This window comes from Gopherus flavomarginatus, chromosome 16 (assembly GCF_025201925.1).
Source record: "Gopherus flavomarginatus isolate rGopFla2 chromosome 16, rGopFla2.mat.asm, whole genome shotgun sequence".
Lineage (NCBI taxonomy): Eukaryota > Metazoa > Chordata > Testudines > Testudinidae > Gopherus > Gopherus flavomarginatus.
The window spans coordinates 1,196,664-1,221,449 of record NC_066632.1 but is presented as its reverse complement, the minus strand read 5'-3'; the positions used below and the strand labels follow the sequence as shown (position 1 = coordinate 1,221,449).

Here is a 24,786-nt window from a genome sequence, read left to right as displayed (position 1 = left end):
TGGGAGAGGGGATGTAGTGGATGCACTTGAGCAGCCCCCGGGATGGGTCCTGCCGTGGGGGAGCAGCTGTGACTCTCTGGCCCACTGTCCACTGAGGAGGGGGCAGGAGCCTGTGTCCACCAGCAGGATGGGATGGAGGGGTCAGCAGTGCCCCAGGCACCCGGTACTGCAGGTGTGGGGAGCGTAGGGCTCAAGGAACTGACATGGGAGCGGCTGTAGAAAGAACTGGAAAGCTCCTTCCCAGCCTGGGGCTGCCTGTCCATGTTCTACGAGTCGAGCCTAGAACCCGAGCTCGGCAGAGCTGCCCTGAGATAAACCCCTTTACGCTGGTGTAACCGCATCCACAGGAGGGGCGGCGTGTGCTGCTGTAACGAGACGGGTCCGGTTAAATCGCCACAGCCCTCAGGCGCTGACCTCGCCCTCGGTGCACGGCCCAGGGCTGTGAAAAATGTTGTGTTGTGTGACCGACCTCCCCCTCCTCGGTTGTAACTGCAGCTGGGGTGATGGAAGAACTGTTCCCTCGCCCCAGCTCCAGCCCCTCAGCGAGGTGGAGTAACCACAGCGGTGGAAACCCCCTCTCCAGGGAGGCAGGAAATGTCCCTGCTATGGCACAATGCTGCAGCTGGAGCTTGCCCCCAGAGCCATGTAAATCTGCCAACCTGCCCCTCGGTGTAGACCGGGCTCGGCAACCTTCCAGACGTGCTGTGCCGAGTCTTCATTTATTCACTCTGATTTAAGGTTTCCCGGGCCAGTCATGCATCTTAACGTTTTTAGAAGGTCTCTCTCTATGTCTATAATATAGAACTAAACTCTTGTATGTAAAGTAAATAAGGTTTTTAAAATGTTTAAGAAGCTTCATTTAAAATTAAATTAAAATGCAGAGCCCCCTGGAGCGGTGGCCAGGACCCAGGCAGTGTGAGTGCCACTGAAGATTAGCTTGCGTGCCGCCTTTGGCACACGTACCATAGGTTGCCTACCCCTGGTGTAGACAGAACTCTGGAGGGGACGAAGGCTTCTGGGGGCTGAGCTCCCTGTGCTTGGGGACGTGATGTTCTTGTGCCAGGGGCCGAACCCCTCTCGCTGGCATAGGCTGCGGCTACATGCTGGGTTTCCGGCAGCTGCTGTGCAGCTCCAGTCCTCGCTGTGAGAGGCAGCCTCAGGCGCTCGGGAAAGGCTCATGCTCCACCCTTTCACCCGTTCCCCAGCTGCCGATTCTGGAGAGGCAGGCCGACCTCCTGCCCGTGCTCTCGGCAGTGAAACGCTGCCGGCCAGGCCAGGGGAAAGAGGCGAAGGTTCAATCTGTTAGAGAACTGGCACAGAAACTCACCCCAATGCGACTTCTTAACGCTGGCACCAAACCCACCCTCACATGCATAGGAGCCTAGCGAAGACCAGGGCTAGGCCGCATCCAACCGCACAACCAGCAACACTGGCGCTCACGGTCACTCTCACACGACTGGTATGACGCCCACTGAGCACGTTTGCCTGTAGTTTATGGGACAATTTAGTAAATACAACGAAACACGCTGCAACCCTCTATAACAGACTAAATCCCTGCTCCCGTGGCTAGCGCTAGCTACATTGTCGCAAAGCCCAGCTACCCCCCAGGTAAACCAGCCCCCGGGGAGGGGGAGAAGGTGCTTTCATTGTGGCGTTTGCTGCACGTTGTAGGCGTGCAGAATGAGTCATTGCTGCAGCCCTGGGAGTGCGCCGGCCCTGCAGGGGGTGTGGGGGTGGCACTGGGGAACTATTTTCACAGCTTTTTTTGCCCTTTTCTTTAACCCAACTTTACCGACTTGTCCTTTCTTATTCCTCGGGGAAGCATGTTTTAAAACCATTCCTAAGCTGCGAGGCCAGCACTGCCCAGAGCTCCGGGGTTATGTGTGGGAAGGGACCCGTTCATTACGTCGTGCACTGTGGGCCCCCGCCCGCCCTTACGGAACATTAATTCTAGTGCAGCTTGCAATGACGCAGGCCCGTGCTGCGGGGGAGCGAGCCAGAACATACACGAGCAGTTAGAAACGGCTGGCAAACAGCCCTCGAACCCAGCGGAGCCGGCTGTGCAAAGCCCCAGCTCTTCCCCAGTGCACTGTGCCCCTTGAAAAGCTGGCAGAGCAGGACCCATATTCATTAGTGAAACCCGCCCCAAACGAACCCCTTCGTTAGTTACATCCCAGGTGCAGCTTGCTGCTGAACTGGGATTTTTAAGCCTGTGTAAACCCTCTACAATGTGCCACTGGGGGACGGGGGGGGAGCTCAGATGACTCTCAGCCTGATTCTCTGGGATGCTCAGGTCACCGCAGAAAGGGGCCTCATGGTGGGTGGAAGCAGCCCTTTAGAAATCCCCTGTGGGGCAGGGGGCCGGCCGGTGCAGAGATGGCCTAAGGGCTCGATCCCGGGGACAGATGGAGCGTCTGGCCATAGCCACAAGGGCTCCACGGAGATTCTCAGCGTGCCAGGTGGGCGTGGGACGCAGAGCGTCACTTGCACCCAGGGGTGGGTGGAAAATGCGGAGTGCAAAGGGGGCTTCAAGCTAGCTGCATGCTCCTTCCCCCACTGCTGCCAGCGCAAAGTGGGTTTCAACCAGAGCCAGCTCTGCTGCTGCGTCTCCGACCACCTGCTGCTGCTGGAAATCTGCCTGGACGCAGCTCCTGGCGAAGGCGGTGGGTTAGCGCCAGCTCACGGCAGCACCACGCTGGTAGGATCCTTAGCCCAGGAGCCCCACTGCTCCAGCGGGAATGTCCTCAGCAGAGCTGCTTGGGTTGAACCTGTCCCCAAATCTTCCACTTCCAAAGCAGGAGCCAGCATCGACCCCAGGGCAGGCAGGGAGAGAATCCCCTGGTAGCAGAATAGTCCATCACTGGCCCCTCCTGGGACTCCCACGCCCTGGGTGGGATGAACCGGGACAGGCTGGATGGACCCCCCCCTCTGAGCTGCTCTGCCCAGTCCGAAAACTAAACGAAAGAAACAAACATTCCGCTCACGTAACAGGATGAAAATCAAGCCCCGGGTGTCTCTATAAAACCTGCCTTGACCGTTAAAGACAATCACAGGCGTTTGAGAGGCTGGTTACGTCTACGGGCCAGATCGTCCACTGGTGTAATGCAGCCTGGCTCCGTGATGTAACGCGGCAGATCCGTGTCTGTACAGAGCTTAGGGCAGGGCGTTCTGGCCCAGGAGCGGTGGGATCTTAATACATAATGTACAGTGCCTTGCACAATCGGGCCTTGGGCCATGACCGGGGATCCCACCAAACCCATTCGCTGGTGTCAGCAGCGCGTCTGGCCCTTGCTCGGCAGGTCCCAGCACCGTGCCGACTGGCTATCCCACATCTTCGCTGAGCGTGCAGAGCCCCGAGGCTGGCAGCCTACAGCACGCTACCCTGCAAGCTGCTTTTCCCACCTGCTTCGCGTATGGCTTGCCAGGCACGTGCCAAGAAGGAGCTGGTTTTCTCTGCAGCTCAGCCGTGAGGCTGTCACCGATGTGCTAAATTTGTCAGTTGCTAGAGAACAAAGCCTGTGCTGGTAATTAAGTCTGCCTGGAGAGAGACAGCCACAGCGGCCAGTCTGGTACAAATTGCGCAAAGCCAGCAGATGGAGGCTTTTTTTCTGGTGTTTGCAGTTTCCTATGGCACTCTGCCCTGGGAAGTGGGGGGGCTGTTGTTTAATTCTGCCCCACAACACTCACACAAACACGCTGTGGTGTTACATTGTCGCTAAAGAACAGCTCGCCGGGCCCCGGACATTGGAGCGAGCGACAGCACCACACAGCAAATGCGACTCATGCTAGAGTCAGAGCTTGGCCAGTGGAGTGATGCTGATTTGCACCATCTGTGGGCCCAGAAACACTAGAGTTCACTGCCCACTGCGAGCTGGGGGCAGACGTGTGTGGGGTGGGTCCCTGGCTGTCTTTGAGGCAGGAGGGGAAGTTTAACAGGCCGTGGCTGTTACCGCGAAGCAGGAGCAGCCTGGGTGAGCTGCACCCAAACGCTGACTGACAGGGGGCACGGGGCGCTCAGACCATAAACTTAGTGGCCTGTGATGAAACAAGTTTGCTGGGTCTCAGCGCAGTTTCTAGCAGGCCACATGACTCATGCTGGCCCCCAGCTGTTCCGTCTGTTCAAAAAAGAACTCGATAAGATCCTGGAGGACAGGTCCATCAATGGCTATTAGCCAGGCTAGGCAGGGATGGTGTCCCAAGCCTCTGTTTGCCAGAAGCTGGGAATGGGCGACAGGGGATGGGTCACTTGCTGATTCCCTGTTCTGTTCATTCCCTCTGGGGCACCTGGCATTGGCCATGTTGGCAGACAGGATCCTGGGCTAGAGGGACATTTGGTCTGACCCAGTCTGGCTGTTCGTATGTTCGTATATCTGAGGACAGACTGGCCCATTCCTGCCAGCACAGGGACAGAGACCCAGCACACTCATTTCCCTGCAGGCCCCTGACTGTGCTTGGTGGCTCCTGCCTCCCCTTGGGTTGGAATCTGGGACCTAGATGTTCAGATCCCAGCGGGTCACGTACCCATTGTCCCCTGCCCGTGCCAGTCCACCCAGGCACTGGGTTAGGCACCCTGCACCCTGCACGCTCCAGTACAATCATGGCCTGGTCGGGGCCAGCTCATGACCCATTTCCCATATTTAAGGCAAGGTACTGGAAGTTCCACCAAGGCCACGGGGCAGGGCTCTGGAAGGGAAAAAGGGAGGAGCAGATCCGAAGCCAGAAAGATCCAGGGACAGAAGCTGCACGCGGAGGTGCTTGGACGGAGACAGGCCGGGTTTGGACAGAGAACACAGCTTGGCAGGAGCTTCCAAAGTGACCGGAGGACGGATGCAACAACGAACAACCAACCAAACCAGCCAGCCCCCCGGCCGCAGGGACGCACTGCCGGGTTCCCTCCAGCAGCCCTTGCATGGGTGGCTCTGGCCGGCTCACGTCTGGGTGAGCTGTATCCCGTAGACGGCACTGTCGTGGCCGAGGCAGGTGGCTTTGGAGGAGCTCTCGGCGTCCTGCACGTTGTACTCGCCTTTCTTGCAGGCGGTGGATTTGAGGTAATAGACGAGCCCGGCTGTCCCACCCAGCAGCAGCACGGCCGACCCCGCGATCAGGGCGGCGATGATGAGTCTGTGATCTGGCGGGGGGGGCAGGGACACGCAGGTGAGGCTCCAAGAGGAGAGACAGACCCTGCCCCAAAGAGCTTCCAGGCTAGACAGAGGCAGTGAGAGGGGAAGGGACACGCCCAAGGTCACACGGCAGGGCAGAGGTGGGGGAAGGGAAACCGAGTCACAGAGCAGGGCTGCGGCTTGCCAGGGTCGCTCAGCAGCCCAGTAGTGGAGCTGGGACTAGACGGCAGGTCGGCTGGGTCCCAGCAAAGAGCCCCAGCCCCTCCCACCGCCAGGCAGCTTCTCTGTTATGAAGCGAGCAGAGACTTGCCCCAGGTGCGTGGTGCTGCTGAATCAGGCTGGGCTCGTGTCCTGCCTCCTTGCCTGCTGCATGGCAGGAACTCGGCCCCCCAGGGCTGCTGCAGAATGCCCAGTAATCCCACAGGGGGTCTGTCCCCCCCCTTTGCCCTTCCCTGGCGTCCTCGCCCCATGCTCCGTACCTGTCACCTGGATTCGGACCTGGCCCAGGTGCTGCCCGTGGGCATTGGAGACTCTGCAGACGTAAATGCCGCGGTTGTGCCGGTCAGCGCTGGCCACGCTCACGGTGCTGTTATCGGCCGAGCAGTGGACATTGGGGGCCGGGGGCACCGTCCAGCGGTAGGCGGGCGCCGGGGAGCCCTCGGCACGGCAGCTGATGTTGAAGTTGGTGCCACGTGGGACTGTGTCAGAAGGGCTGACGGCCAGGAGCAGGACGATGGGCCTGTCTGGAGAGAAAAGGTCACGCACTTAGCAGCTGTGCGGCCCTAGGTCCCTCTGCTGCCCCTCCCCATTTACTGGCCACCGCTACGGGTGAGCAGCACCCCCATTCTACAGGGCGGCACCGAGGGAGGCCCTGGGCTGTGCAAGGATGGCACTGAGGCCTCCTGAGTCCCAGGTTAGTGCTCTAACCACTGCACCATCCTACCTCTCTCACAGCTCCCTTTGCTCAGCTAGCCCCGGACCCCACACTGCCCTGCGATTTCTCCTCTGAGCTCTGGTAAAGCCTCCCTGCATTCAGCAGCAGGGCAGATCCCTGGCTCCGCCACAGATGCCCTGCGTGACCTTGGGCCTGTCACCCCATTGCAATGGGCCTCAATTTCCCCAACCCTAAAACGAGGCTAACGCTGGCTGAGCAGCTGGCCACGGAGTGATGCTGGCGCCTGGAGTGATGCTGCGACAGTCAGAGCTAATGGCTCCTTGGCTGGGCAAACAGGCGCAGGGAGGCGATTTTACCCCGGTGAGACCGAGACGGGAACGCTGCGGCCGGGTCTGGCTTCGTAAGGGGAGTGGGAAGAGCGGAGCCAGCGCAGGTTCCTGGGTGGAAGAAAACACCTGGCTGGCAGCAAGCAGTGTAACGTGCTTCGCTGCTCAGACAGAAACCTGCGAGGGGAGCTGGTCCCGGCGTGCGAGGCGCCATCCCGGGCAGAAATCCTGGCAAACGGCCCCGGAATGTCGCTGAGGGAAGCCAAAGAAGCACCAGTGCCTGGCAGCTGAAATGGTCTCACTGCAGGCATGTGCAGCGCCCAGTGCCAGGGACAGGCTCGTGCTCCGGCCCCAGAACCGGCTGTGTAGACGCTGCGGCGCCGGCTGGGGCTCTGACAGTTCCGGCGGGGAGCAGGCTGCAGCCCGAGCTGCAGCTCCGCGGCTCTGTGACTATTTGCACAGCACCAGTGGCCCCCCAGCTCCTCCGTCCCAGACCCCAGCTCGCGTCTCCCCGGCCCGTTCGTTTCTCCCTCTGGCTGCGATGGGTTTGAGTGTTTCCGGGTGGAGCTCGTGTGACGGCTGCCGGGTGAGCGGGAGGGGAATCCGCCGCGATTGCGCCATTTTGGGAGCGTCCTGGCGGCGCTCGCCCTCCCGCCTTGCCCTGGGCAGCACTTTGCAGCCAGGCACCCAGCAGCACGATACCACGGGGACCCCCCGGCTAACGTTCGCAGGCCAGGCCAGGTGCAGGGGAATCGGGTGGAGAGCAGATGAGAGGGCCAGTAAATGGACCCAACAGCGGCGAGTACGTGAGACTCTGAACGTTCTTTCACGGTCAGTCATTTCCGGTGCAATTAGTAACACGGGGCAGGGCGCGGGGGCTGGGCTTGTTTAGGAATGTCGAGAGTCAGCTTCCCCCAGCTGTGCTTGGACCAGCGCAAAATCAGATCAGCTGAACTTTACATGTGCTGGGCTCCGTTCCTGTGCTTCTAGCAGGGCCTAACAGACTGTGAGCTTGCCGGGGCAGTGGCTGTTACTCCGTTCTGTGTCTGTGCAACCCCTAGTGCCGTGGGACCCTGCCGGAATTCATCTAATGAATAATGTACAGCGCCTAGCGCCGTGGGGCCCTGAGCTAAGACTGGAGCACCTGGGCACTACCGTAATTCATCTAACAAATAATGTACAGCTCCCAGCACCTGGGGGTGGGGTCCTGCTCTATGGCTGGGACCCGTAGGCTCTGCCGTAATAGTGTGGCAACAGCAACAGGAGCCATTTGTGTTGTCTGTCTTCTGGGGTCATGCAGGGCTCTCGCCCAGCCCACAGGGTGAATTAGAGCAGCCTTGGGGCTGCTCTAACTCACACTCTGCACCCTGTGGCCCCTAGGGAGCAGCAGAGACCGTATGGCTGTGGGCTCCAGCCACGCGCCAGATTCACAGATTCCAAGGCCAGACAGGATCACCTAGTCTGACCTCCTGCAGAGCACAGGCCAGGGACCAGCTGGGAGCAGGGCCTTTATGACAGTTCAGCACCCGTCTGAGGGGGGGATTCTCCGGGAGCCGTTCCCACCCCCTATGCTGCCAGCACAGCCTGAGAGTTGCACGCAGAGTGAGCCAGGCCCGGGCAGCGTAGTGCAAGGCTGGTGCACGATCGAGACTCACATTCCACCTGCACGGTGACCCTCCTGCTCATTGACCCGAGGCGGTTCGTGGCTGTGCAGTGGTAGGTGCCGGAGTCATTTCTGCTCACGTTCCGCTTGCCGCCAAACTCGTCAGCTGCTCCCTCCTTGGTGCACGGGACGCGGGGGACGGGGATCCCATCCGCCTCACAGGCCAGGGTGTGCAGGGTCCCCTCCAGCCACGCCTGGGTACTGGGGCAGCTGGACTCGTCCATGGTGGGCTTGTCTGGAAGGCAGAGAACAAGGGCCCACTGGTCACAACCATGAAACAGCCCTGCGGCTCCCCCAACCCACGGCTCCGTCTTCTGTTAGAGGAACCCTGGCCGAGCACTCATGCTGGGCCACCTTTCTTACCACCAGCTCCTAGTCCAGGCAGGAGCAGGGTAGCCGGGGAGAGGCTGTGCAGCGCCTCGCCCTCAGAGCCAAGCTCCCCAACACAAAGCTTTTGTAACCGAGGGGCCCCCGGCTTCTCCCTCTCTCAGTGCCACAGAAGAGCTGTGAGGAAGCGGGGGTGGTGGTGGTGTGTGGTTGTTGTTTTCAATGGTTTGCATGCTGAGGGGGTGGGACTCAGTGTCCTGGGTGTTACTGGTTTTAGAGGTGGTGGAGAGGGAGTTAGTTGTTACAGAGGGCCAGCGACCGGCCTGGAGAATGGAGACACCAGTGACTGGTGACCGGCCAGGAGGATTGAGACCCTGGCGACTGGTGACCGGCCGGGAGTATGGAGACCCCCGGCGACTGGTGACCTGGGACCGGCTACAGGGAGAAGGGATTCCTGTACCAGGAATGGGCTCCCCAAGGGGAAGTAGAACTGGGGGGAATCGGGAGGCAGCTGGTGGTGCCCCAGGAATTCAGAGGGTTCTTCCCGTTCGAGCTGCTGGATGGGGGAAGAGTGAGGGGACCCCTGGACCTGAAAGGGGAGGATTGGGAGGAGAAGGGGGAAGACCCCCTGGGGGATCTCTTCCTTGAGGTGGGAGACAATCTCCCCATCAGGTGTTCCCCATTCAGAGTCACTGGGAAAGCAGCCCAGAACCTGGAGAGAGAGGTCAGGGACCTGCTGGCTTTAGATGGGATCCAGCCATTTTACAGCCCATGGGCCTCACCCGCGGGGCTGGTCCCCAAGGGAGACAGAATGATCTGGCTTAGTGGGGACCATTGGAAGCTTAAAGCCATCACGGTGTCCAATGCCGACCCCCTGCCTAGGCCTGGGGAGATTCTAGACAAGCTGAGGGGGACAGAGACACCTGTTCAGAGGGTGGCCAAGGTCAAGCTGGGGGCTCTTAACCCAGAGAGCCTGAATTGCAGCCCTCCAAACTGGACCACTGGGAAAAGACCCAATCCCAGTTTAAACCCCAGGGGTATTGGGGTGGCAAAAGGGGCATAGGCTGCATAAACCTTCCCACATGCTGCCTGCAAGGGCCATCAAGCACAACAGACCCACGGGAGGGTTTGAAAGTGGAAGGTCCTGGTGTAACTCACACCGAGGAATGGGAGAGATGCTGGGGCATCCATGGGAAAGTTGGTGGGTTCGAACTTCCCCAGGTCACCGGCTGAAGTGACCTCGCTCAGTTCAGTCTCGAAGGGGAAAGAGATGTGACGAACTGGGACTGGTTTTAATGTTCCCTCTGAATACTGTGGGGGGGCCTCAGCTCTGGCCAACCCTTTGTCTCCTGGCAACTAATGGCCAGGCCCTTCCCCCTGCCAGGGGCTGCTAAAGTTGAGGGAGAACAAAGAGATCAGGTCACCTCCTGGCCCGGGAAAGGGACAAAGGCCAGACAGGAGGGGCTGGAGGGGGTTTCAGTCTGGAGCTGGCTGGGAACGAGGAGTGAAGTGCAGATGTGGGGGTCTGGCTCACTGCCCCCCAGAATGGACCCGGCCGAGGGGTCTGGTTCGCTGTACCTACAAGCTCTGTTTTAGACCCTGTTCCTGTCATCAAATAAACCTCTGTGTTACTGGCTGGCTGAGAGTCACGTCTGACTGCAAAGTGGGGGTGCAGGTCCCTGTGGGTTCCCCAGGACCCCACCTGGGTGGACTCGCTGTGGGAAGTGCACGGAGGGGCAGAGGATGCTGAATGTTCCAAGGAGAGACCCAGGAGGTGAAGACGTGTGAGCTTCTTGCCCTGAACAAGTCTGCTCCAAGGGAGAGGAGTCTTCCCAAAGTCCTGCCTAGCTTTGTGGGGAGCAGTTCCAGAGCATCGCCCGGGGACTCCGTGACAAGGGGAAAGGCCTCATGTCCCATTCCCGGTCCTGGGGTGGGTCAGGGCCGGCACCCCTGGAGGGGAAAGGGACCCGTGTCCCATTCCCCACACCCTAAGCCAGCCAGTCCCCCAAGCAAAGGGGAATCTTGGCAATCACACACTCCCCCTTCGTCTGACCCGTCTTGCGTTTGCTGGGGCTGCGTCAGTTCTAGTCAAGCACCGGAAGCCGCCAGCACCCGCCATTGGGGAGCCCAGCTCTGTGGGGCCCTCAGCTCCCCATCGGCTGCGATCTCTGCCCTCACATTCGACGTGGATGGTCACGTTCCTGCCGGCCGTCCCGTGCGCATTGGCAGCGCTGCAGCGATAGATGCCTGCGTGGCCTCTCGTGACGTTCTGCACGCCGCTGGTGCTGTACACCTGGCTGTCCTTGCTGCAGGAGACCTCCGGCGTCGGGTTTCCGTCAGCTTCACAGGCCAGCTGCTGCAGGGTCCCCTCGAGCCACGTCCGGTGACTTGGGCAGCCAGACTCGTCCAGCGTAGGCTGGTCTGGAACAGAGAGAAGAATCAGGCTGGTGTGGGAAGGGTTAAAACACCCATCGGAAGGGCTGAGCGAGATGCCCGGGACGCCTTCGCTCCGTCTGAACGCCCTGATCTGTCCAGTCCCCGCTCGCCGCGGGGCCATGTCCCCTGGAGGGGAAAGGCCCCGCGTCTCAGTCGCACACCACAGCTGGTGCTGGGCTCCCGCCGGCCCTGCAGACCAGGTTCACAGCCTCCCCTCGAGCCGCGTCCGTTTCGGGCTCCTCCGAAAGTGCAGGGCCAGAACTCAAGTTGCTGCCCATGACGCTCTGCTCTCTCCCGGGGTGGCAGGAGGATCAATGACCAGGGTCACTGGCCTGGTTGTGCCTGGAGGGCCCCAGCGGCAGGGCAGGGGTGGGCAAGAGCTCCAGGCCTGGGACTGCAGCCCCCACACAGCACAGCCTTGGAGCACGTGCTGAGAAGTGACGCATGGGCTCTAGCACTGTGCCACACGGGGATGGACGTCAGCGCCCGCCTGTCTCGGCACCTGCCCTGGGCCACAGGACCTGCTCACACACGAAAGCTTTGGCACGTCCTTAAGTGCTTCGCAGAGACAGAGGCCTCGTATGCTGGGCTGTGGCCAATAACAACCCCAGGTGCGAGTCCTCATGCCACAGCTCCCACCTTCCAGCCGGGGCTTTCTGCAGGAGGCCTGGCCTGGGGCCAAGCACACGCCACCTCAATGATTGCAGTCGACACAGGGAAACCGAGGCACAGAAAGGGGAAGAGATGTGCCCGAGGCCACCCAGTGTCTGTAGCAGAGCTGGGAACAGGCTAGGAATCCTGGCTCCCAGCCCCCTTCCTCTAACCCACCAGAGCCCAGTCCTCTCCTAGAACTGGAATAGAACTCGTGCGTCCTCTCCCTCCTCACTGGCTGATGGGAAAATGCAAATGGGTTTGTCTGGCAGCATCTCTCTCTCTGTCCCTATTAATTTCTGTTAATGAGGGTTTGTAACAAAGCCTGGGGGGTGCAACAGCAATGGGCTCGGCTACGTTTCACAGCGATTTGCTGGGTTCCCCTGCTGAGGCTGCCAGTCAGGCAGAGCAGAGATGGGCGGAAAACCAGGCAGCTGGATGGCACAATGGTTAGGGATCCAACTCTCTCCTCTGCCAGGCTTCCCGTGCCTCAGTTTCCCCACCTACCCCATGGTGATAATGGCACAGCCCTGACTCAGAGGGGAGCATGAGGATAAAGGCACTGAAGGTTTTGAAATATTCCAGTGCTGCCATCCCAGGGACCCCAGCAGGAGGGCGTAAGACACCCTGGGGTCAGTAACCACGGGACGTGCAAAGGCAGGAAGAGACGGGGTCTGTGCCCCACTCCCGACTCACAGAGGACAATGAGCTGTGCGGACATGTTCTTTACGAGGGAATGGCTGCCCAGAGAGAGGTTCCCTTCACACGTGAATTGTCTCCTGTTGTCTCCCTTGTGGGTGGTCAGCGTGAGCTGCAGGCGGGGTTGGGGCCCGGATGCCAGGGTTCGCTCGGAGTCTCTGAGCTGTAGGGTAGTGCCGGGGGGCTGGGAGGCAGGGGCACTGCACGTGACGCTCACGTTCCTGTTCACAAGGGCCTGTGGCTGGTCGATCTCCAGGACGGGCTGAGGGAAACCTGCAGGGGACAGAGGCAGAGCTGCTGTGAAATAATCAGGGTGATTAACACGTGACTGACGTCACTGCTGCAGAGAAACCCAATTTCCACTAGTCTGGGGAGGCCAGGATTATAGCACCAGGCTGGTGTGGTGTGAGCAGGGGCTGGAAACCCGGATTCTGGGTTCTCTTGCCAGCGCCAGGAGAGAGCACAGGGTCTAGCAGGTTGGAGCGGGAGAGCTGGGACCCTGGCCCATTGGACTCATTCGGTTTGTCCTGGGCCTTCGTCTCTCACCACCAGGTCCTCCAGGAAGGGGGGCAGGGTGAGTCCCAGCTGGTTGTGTGGGTTGGAGCTTTTCGGACATTATCCTTGGTTCTAATAAAAATCACCTAGGCTTGGTTCTTCCCTCGGTGTGAGCATGTGCCAGGCACCGGGCGGGTCCCCACTGGTTCTAGGACAAGAGCCCTGCTCCCCCCTGGATCAATTGACAATCAATGCAATTACTATTAGCCAGGGAACATGCCCAGGGAAAGTCCAGCGCATGGCGGGCAGGGACAGCGACTCTCCCCTCTCCAGAACAGAGCCCTGGCTTGGCTCAGCTCAGCTGTGCTCGGATCTGGACATGGGGCTGATCGGCAGAGAGGGGGCAGAGGAGGGCCAGGGCTGCCCAGCACGCAGTTCTTTGCAGGTTCGGCGCCAGCACTGCCCACACCCCGGCGGGGATAATTCAGACACTCACTGTAAACGAGAACGCTCCGCCCTGCGGATCTGGACACGGGCCCCATGGTCACAGTGCAGTTCAGCTCGCGCTGTCCCGGGAACGGGGACCAAACCTCGCCCTGGGCGGTGGCCGTGTCGCCCGACGTGGTGACGGCGAAGTTCAGACTCTCCCCCCCAAAGGACAGGGTGAACCGGGCCTCTCCTGCAGCTGGAAAGACCCTGGCCACCCCACAGCGGGCGGGTGCCCTGGTGCCCACCTCGATATAGTGGGAGGTTAGGAGCTGGGGCTCCTCTGGGAGATCTGCAGCGGGCGAGAAAAACCATCGCGGGGCATGAGGGAAGCATTCAGAGGCATGCGGCCAAGTACACAGAACTCAGGACACCTGGGTTCTAGTCCCAGCTTGGCCGCCAGCCTTGGGCAAATCCTTCCCTTTTCTCTGCCTCTGTTTCCCCTCCCACCCTCTGTCTAGTTGGACTGTGAAATTCTTGGGGTGAGGACTTTCCAGGGCTAGGCAGCGCCTGCCCTGTGGGCCCCCCATCTCGGTCAGGGTTTCCAGGCACTACTGGGATACGCCCAGTTGTAATTCAGCCAGTGGCTGTTGTGAGAGTGTCTCATGCCCTCCCAGGCTCCAGTTCCGAATCCGGACACAATGACATGGGGCCTCACTGTGCTCTGCAAACCTTCCGCCATTCTCACCTTGCCCCTGCCCCAGGATGTGCAGAGAGGGGAAATGACCTACCCCAGCTCACACAGTCAGTGAGTTGCAGAGCAGAGAACTGAACCTAGGAGTCCTGACACCCAGTTCCTGTCCTGCTTTAACCACTGGCCTCCACTCCCCTCCTAGAGAGAACCCAGGAGTCCTGGCTCCCAGCCCCCCCTGCTGTAACCCACCAGCCCCCACTCCCCTCCCAAAACTGGGATAGAACCCAGGAGTCCTGGCTCCCAGCCCCACTCCCCTCCCAGAGCCGGGAGAGAACCCAGGAGTCCTGGCTCCAGCTCCCCCTGCTCTAACCCACCAGCCCCTACTCCCCTCCCAGAGCCAGGGATAGAACCCAGAAGTCCTGGCTCCCAGCCACCAGCCCCCACTCCCCTCCCAGAGCCAGGGAGAACCCAGGAATCCTGGCTCCCAGCCCTCCTCCCCCGTCTCACTTTCACACATTAAGGCCAGGCTTTTCAACCACCGCTAGTGATTGTGGGTGCCCAACTTGGGAGGCCACCCAGGGGCCTGACAGTCACAGAACGGCTGAGGATCTGCTCTTAGAGCTGCAGTGGGATTGGGATCTGGGCCTGAGAACGTCCTATTTCAACATCGTCCCATGGAGAAAACCTGACCCCTCCTCTAAAACTGGCTGCCTCAAGACCTTCCAGCCGGTCACGTAACACGAGCCGGGGGCCACCCAAGGACATTCTTATGCGGAAGGTTTAAAAACAGACACAGGGATGTTCCACTTCACACAATGCACAGACAACCCGTGGAACTCCCTGCCAGGGGATGTCGGGAAGGCCAAAAGAATAACTGGGATCAAAACAAAATCAGGTAAGTTCCTGGGGATGGGTCCAGCAGTGGCTGTTAGCCAGGATGGGCAGGGACACAACCCCATGCTCTGGGGTCCCTAAACCTCCAGCTGCCACAAGCTGGGACTGGACGACAGGGCACTGCCCTGGTCAGTTCATTTCCTCTGAGGCCCCCTGGCACCAGCCATTGTCAGAGACAGGACCCCCGGCAGGACGGACCATTGCTGGGACCCAGCACGGCCGTTCTCGTCGGGACCCCGGGCTGGATGGACCATTGCACTGACCCAGCACAGCCGTTCTCGTCGGGACCCCGGGCTGGACGGACCATTGCTGTGACCCAGTGCGGCCGTTCTCGTCGGGATCCTGGACTGGACGGACCATTGCTGGGACCCAGCGCGGCCGTTCTCGTCGGGATCCTGGACTGGACGGACCATTGCTGGGACCCAGCGCGGCCGTTCTCGTCGGGACCCCCGGCTGGACGGACCATTGCTGGGACCCAGCGCGGCCGTTCTCGTCGGGACCCCCGGCTGGACGGACCATTGCTGGGACCCAGCGCGGCCGTTCTCGTCGGGACCCCCGGCTGGACGGACCATTGCTGGGACCCAGCGCGGCCGTTCTCGTCGGGACCCCGGGCTGGACGGACCATTGCTGGGACCCAGCGCGGCCGTTCTCGTCAGGACCCCGGGCTGGACGGACCATTGCTGGGACCCAGCGCGGCCGTTCTCGTCAGGACCCCGGGCTGGACGGACCATTGCTGGGACCCAGCGCGGCCGTTCTCGTCAGGGACCCGGGCTGGACGGACCATTGCTGGGACCCAGCGCAGCCATTCTCGTCAGGACCCCAGGCTGGACGGACCATTGCTGGGACCCAGCGCAGCCGTTCTCGTCAGGACCCCCGGCTGGACGGACTCACTGCACCGCTGAGCAGGGCAGATGGCGGTTAATGACACCTCCTGAGAGCGCCTTGTCCTGCCCACGGGAAGCGCTGGCACTTCCTCTCTCCCACTGAGAGGAGGGTTTGCAGCAGATTGAAAATGCCCAGGAGAGCTCCAAGATCGCTCGCCCTGGCAGCGGGAGAAACGAGGTGAGTCAAGCAGCCACCGCAGCTCCACCAAAGCCTGGAGCTCAGAGACAAAGGCGAGGAGCCGGCTGGGGGATTCGTCACAGAGTTATTAATAGACTCCCGCTAACGGGATTATAATTCTCGCAGACCTGGTAGCTGTCAGAGCATGAGCGGGCGAGCCAAGGGTCTGGTTCTTGTTTCCCTGCGGTTTGGGCCAGATTCTTGATCAGAGTGTCGGCACTGGGCACTCGCAAAAGGGCCTGTCTGAGAGGCCGGGGCTAATGAATTGGCACTCACCAAAAACCCTGAGCTCCACTGCAGGGGAGGAGTTTTGGAAAAACTGCCCTTGCAGCCTCAGGTCCAGGGCTGTGTGGCAGGTGACCTCCTGCCCGTGGTCCCGTCGCCGAGGGGTGATCTCGTGGGTCACTGTGACGTCGTCGGGTCTGGTCCCGGTATGGTTCTGGAAGGTCTCCGTGTGCAGGGTCCGTCCCCCCTGGCGGAGGGTCACGCTGAGGTGCGTGACGGGAGCCACGTTCAGAACTCGGCACGTCAGGTTATAGACCTGGCCCAGCTCCATCTTGGGGAGCGGCTCCAGCACCACCCACTCTGGCGGCCCTGGAGTGACACAAAGACACAGGCACCTTTCAGGAATCCAATATGGTGGCTGCGGTGGGATCCACCAGGGCATGGCCAAATCCTGCAGCATGTCCCACCGCATCATCTGCACTGTTCAAGAGACAGCACCTGCAGCTGGCTGCATCTCCCTGCCCTGATCACACCCCCACGCCAGCTGACAGATCTAGGACCTTTGTGCTGGCTGGCTGGCCCCATAGGTCACTCCAGTAGCAGGGGAAAGGTGGGACCACACGGGTTCCCAACAGAATGGATCCCCATGATGCTGGGCACAATGCAGGCATCCCATCGACAACCTCTACATTGAGACTGAGGGCAGCATGCTCCTCTGTGACTAACCCCCCTTTCGCCCTGGGGGTGGGTCCCATCCGATGGGGTTTGTGGACTCGGGGAAAGTTTGTGCTGCTACGAGGCTAAACTGAGTCCGGAGTCTCTGGAGAAGCCGACCCAGCTTCTTTCCCCAGAACTACACGAGGATCCCCATCTGCTCCAGGAGGGTCTCTACTCTGATGGCTCATCTCCTGCCTCCCCAGGAAAGAATCTGGGATTCCCCACACAGGACTCGGTCAACCCCCTGGAACCCCCGTAACCATCCCCCAGCAGCCTCCTTAAGTGAGTTACTTACGGTAAGTGGTGATGTGGGCAACTGCACAGGTTACGTTTCCATAGCAGTTGAAATAGCACTGAGGGGCCGACACCCACTCCTGGATATCAACCAGCTCTTGGGCTATCCATCCGGGCCCACTTTTATTTTGGGCTTTGGTGAGCGAGGTCTCAAGGCCACCCCTGGCACTAGGATCCCGGCACGTGTGGCTGCAGTTTAACCAGATGGAGCCTCCGTGCTCCACCACGGAGTCTTCCGGCCAAACACTCACGTTAAAGGATTGTTCTGCAGCCCCTGAAATGGCAAACGCACCTGTTGTGCTGAGCCTCAGGAGGGCTCCCAGGTGCCGCAGGACACCGGGGTCAGGGCAGCCTCCCCCGGCGTTTCGAATCCACGCCCAGGGCGGCGGCTCAGCCTCGTTACAGTAACGATGCTGTGGGGGTCCAATGCCCTCCACTCGACGATCCCAAAGCACTTTGCAAACATTATTGTTCCCACTTCACCAGCAGGGAAACTGAGGCACGGAGCAGCAAAGGCACTTGCCTGAAGTTCTAGGGCAGCTCAGAGTCCTGACTCCCAGTGACCCCATCACTACCCCCACTTGCCTCCCAGAGCTGGGGAGAGAACCCAGGAGACCCCACCCCCAACCACTAGATCCCCCTCCCCTTCCAGGGCTGGGGAGAGAACTCAGGAGTCCTGTATCAGACGGGTAGCCGTGTTAGTCTGGATCTGTAAAAAGCAACAGAGTCCTGTGGCACCTTGTAGACTAACAGACATATTGGAGCATGAGCTTTCGCGGGTGAATCCCCACTTCGTCAGATGCATGGCATGCCCAGGAGTCCTGGCTCCCAGCCCCCCACTCCTCTCCCAGTGTTGGGCAGAGAACCCAGGAGTCCTGGCTCCCAGACCCCCACTCCCCTCCCAAAGCTGGGGAGAGAACCCAGGAGTCCTGGCTCCCAGACCCCCATCCCAGCGCTGGGGAGAGAACCCAGAAGTCCTGGCTCCCAGACCCCCCCCACTCCCCTCCCAGCGCTGGGGAGAGAACCTAGGAGTCCTGGCTCCCAGACCCCAACTCCCTTCCAAAGCTGGGGAGAGAACCCAGGAGTCCTGGCTCCCAGACCCCAACTCCCCTTCCAAAGCTGGGGAGAGAACCCAGGAGTCCTGGCTCCCAGACCCCAACTCCCCTTCCAAAGCTGGGGAGAGAACCCAGGAGTCCTGGCTCCCAGACCCCCCACCACTCCCCTCCCAGCGCTGGGGAGAGAACCTAGGAGTCCTGGCTCCCAGACCCCAACTCCCCTTCCAAAGCTTGGGAAAGAACCCCGGAGCCCTGGCTCCCAGCCCCCTCCTAGTGTTGGGGAAAGAACCCAGGAGCCCTGGCTCCCAGCCCCCCACTCCCCTTCCAACGCTGAGGAGAGAACCCAGGAGTCCTGGCTCCCAGACCCCCATCCCAGCGCTGGGGAGAGAACCCAGGAGTCCTGACTCCCAGACCCCAACTCCCCTTCCAAAGGTGGGGAAAGAACCCAGGAGTCCTGGCTCCCAGCCCCCTTCCAGCGCTGGGGAGAGAACCCAGGAGCCCTGGCTCCCAGCCCCCTCCTAGTGTTGGGGAAAGAACCCAGGAGTCCTGGCTCCCAGTCCCCCACTCTCCTCCCAGCGCTGGGGAGAGAACCCAGGAGCCCTGGCTCCCAGCCCCCCACTCCCCTCCCAGCGCTGGGGAGAGAACCCAGGAGCCCTGGTTCCCAGACCCCCATCCCAGCGCTGGGGAGAGAACCCAGAAGTCCTGGCTCCCAGACCCCAACTCCCCTCCCAGCGCTGGGGAGAGAACCCAGGAGTCCTGGCTCCCAGACCCCCATCCCAGCGCTGGGGAGAGAACCCAGGAGTCCTGGCTCCCAGACCACGCCCCCGCAACCACTGGTGCCCAACACCTCCCACGCAGCCTATCGGGAGGAGCCTTTTCTTAAGAAGCCACACGCCAAATCAGCCCCCCGGCGGCCGGACTGGCTCCCTGTCGGGGTCCCCCCGCCCCCCGCAAGCCGGGCACGGGCTGGGGGGGCAGGCGGGGGCGGGGAGTCCCGCACGTGGGCCGGTCCCGACCCTGCCCGGCTGCCCGGCGCTCGCAGCCCCTCCCCGCTGGCATCGCGCCGGCCCCGATCCGCGGGGTACGTACCTGGGAGCGCCAGCAGCAGCAGCAGGGATCCGAGCTGCCGGAGCCGCATGGCTGCGGGGGAGCGCGGAGCGCAGGGCTCGGGAGTGGCGGCGCCGGGACTCGGTATCTAGGCGGAGGAGGCGGCGCGGCGCGGCGCAGCGCAGCGCAGGAGCCCGGGCGCCCGCCCCTGGGTTTGGGAACTGGCCGGCGCCGGAGCCCGGGTTTCCTCCGCTTCCTGCAGCAACTCAGCCCACGGAACGCCCCTGCCAAGAGCTGGCACCTCTGGGGTCAGGGCTCCGAGGGGCACAGAGCCCCGGCGCTGCCCAGACCCCGGCCCGACCCCGACCCCGGCCGAGATCAGGGCCCCGTCGGGCCGGGCGCTGCCCAGACCCCGGCCGAGATCAGGGCCCCGTGGGGCCGGGCGCTGCCAAGACCCCGGCCGAGATCAGAGCCCCGTGGGGCCGGGCGCTGCCAAGACCCCAGCTGAGATCGGGGCCCCGTCGGGCCGGGCGCTGCGCAGACCCCAGCCCAACCCCGACCCGGGCCCCGGCCGAGATCAGGGCCCCGTCGGGCCGGGTGCTGCCCAGACCCCGGCCGAGATCGGGGCCCCGTGGGGCTGGGCGCTGCCCAGACCCCGGCCGAGATCGGGGCCCCGTGGGGCCGGGCGCTGCCCAGACCCCGGCCGAGATCAGGGCCCCGTGGGGCCGGGCGCTGCCCAGACCCCGGCCGAGATCAGGGCCCCGTGGGGCCGGGCGCTGCCCAGACCCCGGCCGAGATCAGGGCCCCGTGGGGCCGGGCGCTGCCCAGACCCTGGCCGAGATCAGGGCCCCGTCGCGCCGGGCGCTGCCCAGAGCCCCACACTGCCCTCTTCCGGCCATCCCCTGATGCCCCACTTCTGTCCCTTCACATCCCCCTCTGTCTGTCCATCCCCCGACACTCCCCTCTGTCCCTCCATCCTCCTACACCCCCCTCTGTCTGTCTGTCCCCCAATGCCCTCCCTCTGTCCATCCATCCTTCTACTCCCCCCTCTGTCCGTCCATCCCCTTATGCCCCCTCTGTCCATCTGTCCGTCCCCCTATTCACCTGTCTGTCTATCCCCATGTGCCCCTCTCTGTCCACACATCCCACTACGCACTGGACTATCTGTCTGTTCCCCTATGCCCCCCTCTGTCCATCTGTCCCTCTACATGTCTGTCCATCCTTCCCCCTACACACCTGGCTGTCTGCCTATCTCCCTATGCCTCCCTCTGTCCGTCCATCCACCCCCCTGCACACTTCTCTGTCTGATTCAGATGTGCAGGGGCTGGACCCTGCTCTCCCCTGGCCCCGGGGCATCCCTGCCCATGGGCTGTTGGCTCCTCTTGCTTTCTTGTGTTGGTTCGTGCAGCTCCGTGCCGTGCCAGTGCAGACAGAAGCACAATTTGGAAACTGTGACAGTTTTCGTGAACCGGAATTCTTGTTTCTGGCCAGGCCCAGCGCTGGGCCCTGAGTGACCTAAGCTGGGAAGTGTCCCTGGGATGTGTTCCTCCTGTTTGTATGCATATATCATACCTGTATTCAGCGTTACGAATATTGGCTGCGTACTGGCTTGATTGCTAAATAGCCTTGGTAGAGCATTTGGTCAGTTCCTGGAGAAAGGAATTCCCAAAGTTAAGTACCCGGTCAGGAAGCACTTGAGGAACACTGCATCTGAGAAGGCTCCAATCCACTTAAGAAGTCTTCCTGGAGACATACAAGATACCATGTAAACAATAGCTTCTACCTGTAAAGACTGTGAGTCCTGCATGGGAATTTGACTTGCCCAGGTGACTCCAGACTCCATCTTGGAGCTGGACTTTGCATAGGAGAGAGGAGGGGGTCTCCCCCCACAAGAGAAAAGCTATTTAAGCCCGTGGGAGACCCCTCCATTTTGTCTTCAGCTGGCTCAAGAGAGTCGCTCCACCCCCAAAGATACCTGAAAGAGACTGGAACAAAGGACAGTAAGGACAGGGAGTGCGAACGATTGCTGGGCCCAGACTAGCAGGAGACTAATCTGTAAAAGGAAACTCACTGGAACTGGTGAGGTGTTATTTGTATTCGGTTTCTTAGACCCAGACTTGTGTCTTTTGTTTTATTTTACTTGGTAATTCACTTTGTTCTGCCTATTACTACTCAGAACCACTTAAATCCTCCTTTCTGTATTTAATAACAGCACTTTTACTTATTAATTAACCCAGAGTGTGTGTTAATAGTGAGGGTGGGGGTGCAAACAGCTGTGCATCTCTCTCTGTCAGTGTTACAGAGGGCGAACCATTGATGAGTTTACCCTGCATAAGCGTTATACAGAGTAAAACGGATTGAGATGGGTTTAGACATCATTGGGAGTTGGGCGTCTGAGTGTTAAAGACAGGAACACTTCTGTGAGCTGCTTTCAGCTAAGCCTACAACTGTCAGGGGACGTGGTTCAGACCTGGGTCTGGGTTTGCAGCAGGCCAGCGGGTCTGCCTCGAACTAGGCAGGGCACTGAAGTCCTAAGCTGACGGGGCAGGAAAGCAGGGACAGAAGCACATCTGGTGGCAGCTCCCGGGGGTTTCTGTGATTCAGCCCGTCACGCCGGCTTCCTGATGTTTGCAGACAATGTGGCTGCATCGCTCGTCCCCCCAGAGGCTCAGCAAGGACGCGCCCCCTTCCCTGCGCAGCTGGCCTGAACCATGGGCCTCTAAGCTGCAAGAGGAAGGGCTGGGCTCTGCCTTGGCTGCCTGCGCTGGGCTGTGCCTTCCCAGAAGGGGCAAGGGAGGGAGTTCACTGACCAGGTCAGCTGAGAAGGCAGCCAAGGGGTATATGCTGCCAGCCCTGCTCAGTGCCAGGGCCTTCTACGGACACAGCGAGACGAGACAGCCCCTGCCCCAAAGAGCTCCCAGGCTAAACAGCCCATGGGTGGGCGGGGATGTGCCTTGTCTGAGGTCCCCCAGGACTAGGATGCACCCACTAGGCCACGCTGCCTCCCTTGTGAGCCCGGCTCTGGCACCACATGGAACAAGCTGAGTTCCCTCCAGTGTCCCCTGGTGGGTGCCGCCCTCTGCCCCCAGAAGGGCAGATTCTCCTGGGGCTGCTGGCAGGGATCTTGTGATGCCAGCTGTCCCCAGTGCCTCTTCCGGGCATCTGCCAGCCCTTCTCCCCCACAAAGGGTGAGTGGGTGACATGCTGACTCGATGCCCTGGGACATTCCTCACCACGTGCCCTGGCAACGGGGGGGAGTGATGGGGAAGCAGCCGCTAGGCAGAGCAGCCACCTGTGCTGGGCCAGCAGCGCCTCGCCGGGCGTTAGGTTCCCAGCGCCCAGGGCCTGCCCTTTGAGGCTGTGCTAGGAGCCGAGTGAGCTCCCAGTGCCCTGCTGAGTGTGTGCGCAGCGGCTCCGAACCAGGCCAGACCTGAGTGGTTTTTCACAGCCGCAGCACACGGGCCGCCCGAGGGTGAGTGCTTCTCCATTGAACAGCTGCAAGAAAGGTTTTAGCACAGCGCAAGCAATGTATTTCTGCCTAGTCTCCCTCTCAAATGCTTCTGCAGAGACTTTCACCTCAAAGCCCAGCCCGGAGCAGACCCGGCCCAGGAACTTCAGTCTGAAAGGTCAAAGTCTGGCAGAGGTAGACGCATGGGAAACGGGGGAGTGCTTGGCAACATTCACTAGAAGCACCGCGACCTGCCCTGCAGCACATGGACCCTGTCCCATAGTCTCTGTGCATCTCCCGTCTGAGCGGCTGCCGCTTGGCACCACACAGCTGCTCGCTGCCTGCCTGAGCTCTGCCGTCTGCTCTATGGGGAAGCGTCTTCAGCAGGATTCAAGCTGCCTCCTTCTTCTGGGGCATCTTCTGTGCTGGCCTGGGCCATTTCGAAATTGGCCTGGCTCGACGTTGCTTCCCTGGGCTCTGGCCTGGCCTTTCTCCGGGGCCTGTCCCGCTGAACCAGCCCCCAGGCCAGAATGCCCAGCAGAGTGGCCGATATGGTGGCAATTGCAGAAATTGCGATTATTTTAGCCGTCAGGCTCTCTGGAAAAGGAGACAGAAAAGGGTTAAATTCCCTTCCCATAACTCCCCCCTGAATTTCTCCAGTGGTGTCACTAAACGATGTTGGTAAAGAAACAAAATGAAAATACGGCCCCAGTGTTTTCACTGCGGCCCCCGGCCAGGACCGAGACCAGCCGGAATCAAACCCCAGGAATTCAGGAGGAGTCTCACTTCCCCTGGGCTGCAGGGGCAGATCCTGGGCCATGCAAAGGGAACGTGGAGTTTATCCCCATCTAGCAGCCAGTCCAACTCCAAGCGCCCAGCCTGCCTCGCACCAATGGATTTAGGGCTGGATTGAAGAGAGTTCGGTGCCTACAGATACAGATAGGCACCTAGTAGGTGCAAAGTGCCCAACTTTCCTGGGCACCCAGAGAAACAATGGGAGTTAGGAGCCTCCCTGTTCTGGTAATTTTCAAAATCCCACTAGGCACCTGTCTGGATCTTTAGGTGCCCAAATCCCTTTAAAAATCTGACCCTTCCTCCTTTCATGCCGGGGGTTTCACCCGGCACAACGGGTCCCTGATCTCGGCCGGAGCTGTTCGGTGTTTCCACCAGCCGGTGTGATCCAGTCCAGAGAGGTGGCTGGGCCTTGGGCGCAGTCAGGCAATACCCACTCTCGGAGATGGAATGTTTTTCCATTTGTGTTGCTTTTAAACGTACATTTTGATGAAAATAAAACCAAACTGACTCTGAATTTTTCCACACATTTCCTGTGAAAAGCACCTGGCTTTGTGCAACCAGGTGCAGCAGACCCATAAATGCCTGACCCTGGCTCTGGCTCTGGCTCTGGCTTTAGAGCAGGATTCCCTGCCTGGCTCCCTCCATCCATTCAGTGTTCTGGGGTTGGGGGGACAGGAGCACTTGACCCCCGTCCCATTAAATGTGTGACTTGAGCTGCCAGCACCGGGTTGGTCCCCCTGGCACGGAGTGAGCCTGAACTCACCGGCCTCCTGGAGCTCCACCACAGAGGAGCTGTTTTCAAAGTGGGGCCCATGTGGCATCAGGTCCAGGGCTGCGTGGCAGGTGATCTCCTGCCCATGGTCCCAGCGCCAAGGGGTGATCTCGTGGGTCACTGTGACGTCGTCGGGTCCAGTCCCAGTATGGTTCTGGAAGGTCTCCGTGTGCAGGGTCCGTCCCCCCTGGCGGAGGGTCACGGTGAGGTGCGTGACGGGAGCCACGTTCAGAACCCAGCACGTCAGGTTATAGGCCCGTCCCAGCTCCATCTCGGGGAGCGGCTCCAGCACCACCCGCTCCGGCACCCCTGGAATGACAGACATGGAGCCATGGGCAGCCTGAGGGCAGGAATCCAACACGGGGACTGTCCCAGCCCCGGCCCCAGGGGGAGAAGAGCCCAGCTCCCAGAGTTCGGTGAGTGCCTGGCACGCCTCGTGCCCACGTGCAGAGTGGCAGGGGACCTTCACTGCAGCACCTCGTCCGTCAGCCTTGGCCCGGCCAGGCACCGCCCGCCCGGGCCCCTTCTGTGGGGAGCAGCAACCTTCAAAGTCTAGAAGCCTCCAGGCCCGGCCGGGAGCCCCGGGTTGTTCCTTCAGCCCCTCATCTGCTTCCCCTGGCTGCTCCCCCCTTCGCCCTTTGCAGGCCCTGCCTTCCCCCGGCTTTGGGGCGGTGGCTCCTCGTGACTTCGGTAGCTGCTCCCGCCTGGGCTGCTCCCCCCTTCGCCCTCCGCAGGCCCTGCCCTC

At 61.0% G+C, this 24,786-nt stretch overlaps 2 protein-coding genes and 1 long non-coding RNA gene across 5 annotated transcripts in view; 1 reads left to right on the top strand and 2 right to left on the bottom strand.

Moving 5' to 3' along the window:
- Nucleotides 1-262: 262 nt before the first annotated feature.
- Nucleotides 263-24,786, bottom strand: part of ICAM5 (intercellular adhesion molecule 5) — an 81,793-nt gene continuing 57,269 nt past the window's right edge. The window contains exons 6-11 of the mRNA XM_050924814.1: nucleotides 13,109-13,208; nucleotides 12,115-12,390; nucleotides 10,510-10,752; nucleotides 7,997-8,239; nucleotides 5,600-5,863; nucleotides 263-5,128 (exon numbers count right to left, since the gene is read on the bottom strand). Coding sequence (XP_050780771.1) covers nucleotides 4,929-5,128; nucleotides 5,600-5,863; nucleotides 7,997-8,239; nucleotides 10,510-10,752; nucleotides 12,115-12,390; nucleotides 13,109-13,208 — 1,326 coding nt within the window. The 3' untranslated portion in view covers nucleotides 263-4,928. The remainder of the gene's footprint in view (nucleotides 5,129-5,599; nucleotides 5,864-7,996; nucleotides 8,240-10,509; nucleotides 10,753-12,114; nucleotides 12,391-13,108; nucleotides 13,209-24,786) is intronic.
- ICAM4 (intercellular adhesion molecule 4 (Landsteiner-Wiener blood group)) overlaps nucleotides 22,534-24,786 on the bottom strand; it is a 36,530-nt gene continuing 34,277 nt past the window's right edge. For all 3 annotated transcript variants that reach the window (XM_050924849.1, XM_050924850.1, XM_050924848.1), the window contains 2 exons: nucleotides 24,033-24,350; nucleotides 22,534-23,071 (listed from right to left, as the gene is read on the bottom strand). In XM_050924849.1, coding sequence (XP_050780806.1) covers nucleotides 22,839-23,071; nucleotides 24,033-24,350 — 551 coding nt within the window. In that variant the 3' untranslated portion in view covers nucleotides 22,534-22,838. The remainder of the gene's footprint in view (nucleotides 23,072-24,032; nucleotides 24,351-24,786) is intronic.
- The window catches only part of LOC127035231 (uncharacterized), a 54,469-nt gene continuing 53,714 nt past the window's right edge, over nucleotides 24,032-24,786 (top strand). The window contains exon 1 of the long non-coding RNA XR_007769603.1: nucleotides 24,032-24,112. This is a non-coding gene — a long non-coding RNA (uncharacterized LOC127035231). The remainder of the gene's footprint in view (nucleotides 24,113-24,786) is intronic.